General features: G+C 43.6%; 1 protein-coding gene across 1 annotated transcript; it reads right to left on the bottom strand.

The window, feature by feature from the left end:
* Positions 1–3712: 3712 nt before the first annotated feature.
* Positions 3713–5470, bottom strand: dmrta2 (DMRT-like family A2; the record flags this gene model as incomplete). The annotated part of the gene is made up of 2 exons (XM_083695003.1): positions 4980–5470; positions 3713–4569 (listed from the first exon to the last, which is right to left on the bottom strand). The coding sequence occupies exons 1-2, from the start codon at positions 5443–5445 to the stop codon at positions 3713–3715; spliced, it is 1323 nt and encodes a 440-aa protein (XP_083551129.1). The 5' UTR covers positions 5446–5470.
* Positions 5471–5683: the final 213 nt, after the last annotated feature.

Below are 5683 nucleotides of genomic sequence, written 5' to 3'. Positions count from 1 at the left end.
GTAGCAGTTGAGACTGTGCAAAATGTATCTGATTTATTCATATGTACTTTGGTTGGTACATTGAGCGGTTCCCCGTTTATAAATGGGCATTTGGTTTGACAAAGACTTGACGTTCAGAAAACATACGGAGGAGCTTGTTAAAAAGCTAAGATTTAAGGTTAATTTATAGGAATAGATCTTGCCTTTCCCTGAACAGCAGAAAGCAGATTGCGCAACCTTCATGGCAGTGCTTGATTATGGTGATATCATCTACCAAAATGCAGCAGCCACTACTCTTAAACCTTACCATAGCGCCCTTCGCTTTATCACAGGTGATAGTATGCAATGATGAGTATTAAAACTATCAAAAGGTTGGCTGGACATCATTAAAGTCCCGTAGATCTCTTCATTACTCCCTTTTTGTGTATAAAGCCCTACTGTATAAACTCCCGGCATACCTAACTCATTCTCAGAGTTGAGGTTTCTCGGGTCTCCACCGAATTGGGTAAATCCGTTTTTAGTTATGATGCACCTCAGTGCTGGAACAATCTACAGAAAACATTTCAGTTGCATGTTCTGGTGCCGCTCGGGCAATTTAGGGTGTTAATTGAGGACCTCCTTGGTGAAGGATGTGATTGTCTCTCCTAATATATTGTGGTTTTATATGATGTATTGATTTCTATATTTAACTGTGTTGTATTTTTTATGTGTTGTTTTGTTATTGTGTAAATATTGTGGACAGGGTGCACCTGCAAAAGAGGCCTTGCAAAAGAGGCCTTGGTGTCAATGTATCTCTCCTGTATTCTCCATGCTGGCTATGAATCCCCCTGGTTGATCTGCCAGGATTAGACGCGAATGGTAATACAGCTCCATCTAGCTCTCTGATAGGCCAGTAGGGCAGGTGGAGGTATAGGTATGGGCCTGCCGTGTCTCATATTCCAACCCTCTCTAATCTGCCATGAAAAGTAGATATAAGTATTCTATTACTAGGTCAGCATGGTATAATCTGCCCCAGTACAACCACAGTCTTCCAGACTGCTCTGGTCATATGTCTGCGGCTAGGCTGCCTCTGGACTGCTTATGAAACATGTTCATGTTGCTTAGCTGTTGATCTCTGCGAGCACGTTCCACACAGCTTTCAGATCCATACGTCATAATGAGTAGGCTAACCTGCGTCAAGTTAGGCTATATGTATTTTTGATTAAGGCTATAGGTCTATACACTACAGTAGCCCACTACGTCATTGGAAATGACATTAGATAGTATTATATGACAAACTGTAGCCTACATTAGACTATTTTGTGATAATCAAAAAATGTCTAATTATCAGATGTAATCTCTTAAATGTGGTTAAAAAGTAGGCCAATTATGAGGGACATGTTATTGGTCATAAAATCGAACATTTCTCTATACTTTTATGAATTAATGTGTAAATGAAATGAATCGTTTAATTTAGGCCTGTGAATTTAACAAAACGAGTGAAATTAAATAGTTTTCCAGAGAAATGTTGTGCACCAGTGCATATTAAGCTAAAGGTTGTACCACTTTGCAAACTTCAGTGTGGTTTTCACTGCCCTCCTCATAATTGGTTGAATAGGCTATCATACAGCGTGGTCTTCATTTGGATTTAGGCCTACAGATTGGCTAATTACAGTCGTGTGTCCATCATTTGGACTTGGTCTATTGTTGTCTCAATTAGTTGACATTTAAGTGATAAAAAGTCTCAAGCCCACTCGTATATCAAATATCCCCAACAACCAACTTGCTATTTTTATTGACACTTGGTTCAGTAGGAAGATATTATCAAAAGGCATTTTAACCGTATGATACGAGATCGGGAAATTACATTGCTCAATCCGGAAACATGATTATTTTCTCATTCCTCGTGGACGGGCCTAAAGCCTGGAAGTTATTACAACAAATAGACTTTATGAAATGTGTAATATGGGGCCTCTCAATGGGGAGTCAGATTTCGTTTCCCGTTTGTCATTAGATGAAGGTACACTGTCAACCGCTTTGTTTACATTGTTATATTGGCAGGAGAAAGTCAACACCGGCCTACTCTCCCGCCGGCCAAGAGTACATTGATTGTGTTTCTACGGCATCATATTTCAAGTGCAGCGCGTTTTTAATTGGAAAAACACCGTGAACATGTGCTTCGTCACTTCCATAGTGACTCCAGTTCCCAAAGACAACACTGTGTTGCTTTTCTACCTTTATTCTACGAGATAAAAAACAAACAAACGAATTATTCATATTCTGCATAGTTTTGCTTAAGAAGGGGAAATCATAAAAATACCGTAAACCAACTAAGATGATTTTCAAAGTATAGGCTACAATAATTAAATATGTTAAGGTAAATATCGCGATTTAGCGATGCCAATGTGTAGGCCTACACATTTTAATATACAATAAAGTAAGACTGATACATATATTTGGTAATGAATGATATGCTGACTATATAAAACATATAACCACTCCCCCGAAATAATAATAATAGTAGTAATATCCAAATAGACCTATAATAATAATGTTAGTAATTATTATTATTACTATTATATAATCATTAAAAAAAAAATGTGTGTGTAAGAGAGAAAGAGGTAGAATTACAACAACAAAAAAAGAGATTAGAGCAACGAAATGCCAAATATTTTGTATAAAATAACATTTATTTCCAGCAAATTCATACAATGTGACGGTACAGCTTTACAGGAGAGCGATAGAGCAGCACAAACAAATGCTGTTTCACAAAATAGAGAATAATTGTAGCAGATAGTACAAAGGGTCGGTCAATTATAATATAATCATCTTATATAATCAAATGCAATATACACTAGTATCATTGGGGGAAACAATAGAAAAAAAACGAAATCAGGAAAGGAATGCCAATACGTCATTAGTTCAACTTTTACAATCAAGCTTAAAGTTATTATAACGTTTAACGTCAGAGCAACATGGTCATAACTTAACTTGCTCCACTTATAACACGTTTAGGAAATATGACGCAATAAACAGCGAGTGCATAACTGAGAGGCACGACGACAATGTTAGTAATTAAAAGGTTTTGATGTTTTCTTTCTTGAAAAAAAAAAAAAAGAAATAGGGTTAATTTTCACCAGTGCCATCCAACAACCAACATTTCAAAATTAGGGTTGGAACAAAATATTTTTTAAATTCTGACACAATCTCATAACTCACACGAACCATATCGACATCATATTTAACTGTAGGCCTAAGCAGTAGGTTATATTTTCTCCAATAATAGCCCTACAACCTATTGTGCGTTCAGAGATGTGGCAACATCGGTTGTTGCTGTTGTTCTTAGTTGAGTTTTGCTTGCCTGTTAGGGGCGGCAACTCGTTTCATGTTTTCAGATATAAGACTTTTTTAATTAACAAGATATGTTCATATTGTGAGTAGTGGGGGGTATTATAGTGTAGCAATAATTCTATACATTGAATGATAGCTCTGAGAAAACAACGTTGTATATAGGCCCATTATATATAAGTAGCCTAGTTGGTTTATCCTGCCTTTCTGGGCAAGTGAACCTATTAAAAGAGCTATTATGTACAAAGGCGCAGCAGCCAAACACGTTACACACACACACACACACACACACACACACATCTCTCCAGAACATTCAACAGTGGCTACAAACACACTGTCGGTCTCTGGAGTGTGTCCTCGTGTGTCGCTATAGTCCCACCACCTTCGTTAGTTTAACGACCCTCTCTCACTGTTTGTCCGGCGTGTTGTTAACGAGCGGCCCGTACAGGCCGCTGGCGTAGCCCTGCTCCTTGTGTAAGAGTGTCCGGTCCCGGATGAGGTCACTGAAGGCATAGTCCATGGGAGGCCGGAAGCCCAGGGTCGGCATCAGCCCGGTGGTGGAGTACGGTGTCATGAAGGCGAGGCCCCGGCTGTGCGCTGAGTAGGCCAGGCGCAGGGGGTTCAGCCCCAGATGGGTGCCCAGCGGGTAGGTGCTGGGGTCCGCGGCGAAGTGCGGTGCATTCGGCTGCAGAGGGGAGAAGGCGGACCGGTTACTCAGCGCCATGGCTCCCGGTAACATGGGCCGCGGGGCCGAGGAGGAGAGAGGCGGCTGTGCGCCCTGGAGCATGCGTTCTGCCGTCCACGGCTCTTCCGGTGCCTTGGCCTGCCCGCTGTTGTTGAGGATCTGTTCGATGGCCTGAACCACGTCCTTTCCGCAGCCCTGCAGGACCAGCTCCAGGACGCTGCGCTTGTGGCTGGGGAACACCCGCGTCAGGATGTCGATGGCGTTCATCTGCCGTGAAGCCGCGGAGGACGGCGACGGGTCCTGGTCGTCTTTGTCCGTCTCCGAACCCGAGTCGGACCCCAGAGGACTGATGGAGCCCGGGGTATCCTCTCCATCTTTCAGGGTTTTGGAGACGGGCGAGCTGATGAAAGACTCTCCGTCACCGTTCTCAGAGCCCGAGCCGTGACGCCCGTCTGGGGAGGAGATTCCCGGTACCGATTCGCCGTCGGTGGAAACCGATTTCCCGACATTTTGCTGCAGGATTCCTGATCTGGGCATTTGGGTCTTCGCAAACAGTTCATACTTCTGAAGGGTTGAATCTGGAATAAACAGATTAATAAACACGTCAATCATCTGCTGTGGGCTACAACATGAGACGATGTGAAACATGTGTGCCTATAGGCAAGTGCTACCATGTTGGCCATGTTAACTTTTTGTTGTTGCACCAGTATTTCCTGTGATGAAATATAGGCCTATCACATCAAATATTATCCTCAATAAGTAGTAGCATTTATAGTCAGGGCCGTATAGCTTTCAGGCTTACTCTTTACAGTAACAACAAATGAAAGTATTTTACTGACACAACCTGCCAGATTTTGCGCTCTTGTGATATCTTTTACGCACAAACATCCGACATATTTGACACAAATACCCCTATATTTTACACACATAAATTGGTACACAAATATCAATGAGTTGAAATTATGAAAAAGAAGACTGACTGACATACAATTTATCCACCAACCTGAGTTACTTTCGTTGACAGAACCGAAGACCTCATAGTTCTGCCGAGGGGCTATGATGCCGTTAGCGGCGGCTAGCGCTAGCCCCTCCGCCGTCCCATACAGTAACTGCAGCTCGCGCGCCTCGTTCTCCTCCTGCGCCTGCTGTCTGCGGAGGGCGACCTGCGCCGCCATGACGCGCTGCCGCTCTGCGATCAGGGTGCACTTAGCGCACATGCAATCCTTCCAGCGGCAGTAGCGCTTGTGACCCTTCAGCGCGGACACCACGCCGTGGTTCCTGCAGCGCGCACACTTCGGGGTGCGGGGGTACTTATCCGTGGCGCGCAGGAGGAGTGGAGGACCCCGCATGAGGCTGGCCATGGACACCGGGATGGAAACAGAGGCCGAGGCGGCGGCACCGGGGTGGATCTGGGATCCGGACGGTGCAGTGGAGAGCTCGGGGCGCAGATCCATACTCTCGTTGTCGACAAATACACAATCAATTTGAAAATGTAAAAAGGTAATGTAACGACTTGTGCCTTGATGTTGACGAGTAGCCTACAGTAGTTTATGTTGAACCGTTCACACCACAGGAATAGTAGTCAACATCTCTACGCAACATGTAGAATAATGTGTTATCTGTCCATCGACGGAGAAGGTGCCTAGTCTCACCTACAGCTTCTCCAACACCACTAACCTGTCGCCAAATAGC

This window comes from Argentina silus (assembly GCF_951799395.1).
Source record: "Argentina silus genome assembly, chromosome: X".
NCBI classification, from domain to species: domain Eukaryota; kingdom Metazoa; phylum Chordata; class Actinopteri; order Argentiniformes; family Argentinidae; genus Argentina; species Argentina silus.
Note: the sequence above shows the minus strand (reverse complement) of the source record. Positions and strands in the feature narration are given on the sequence as shown.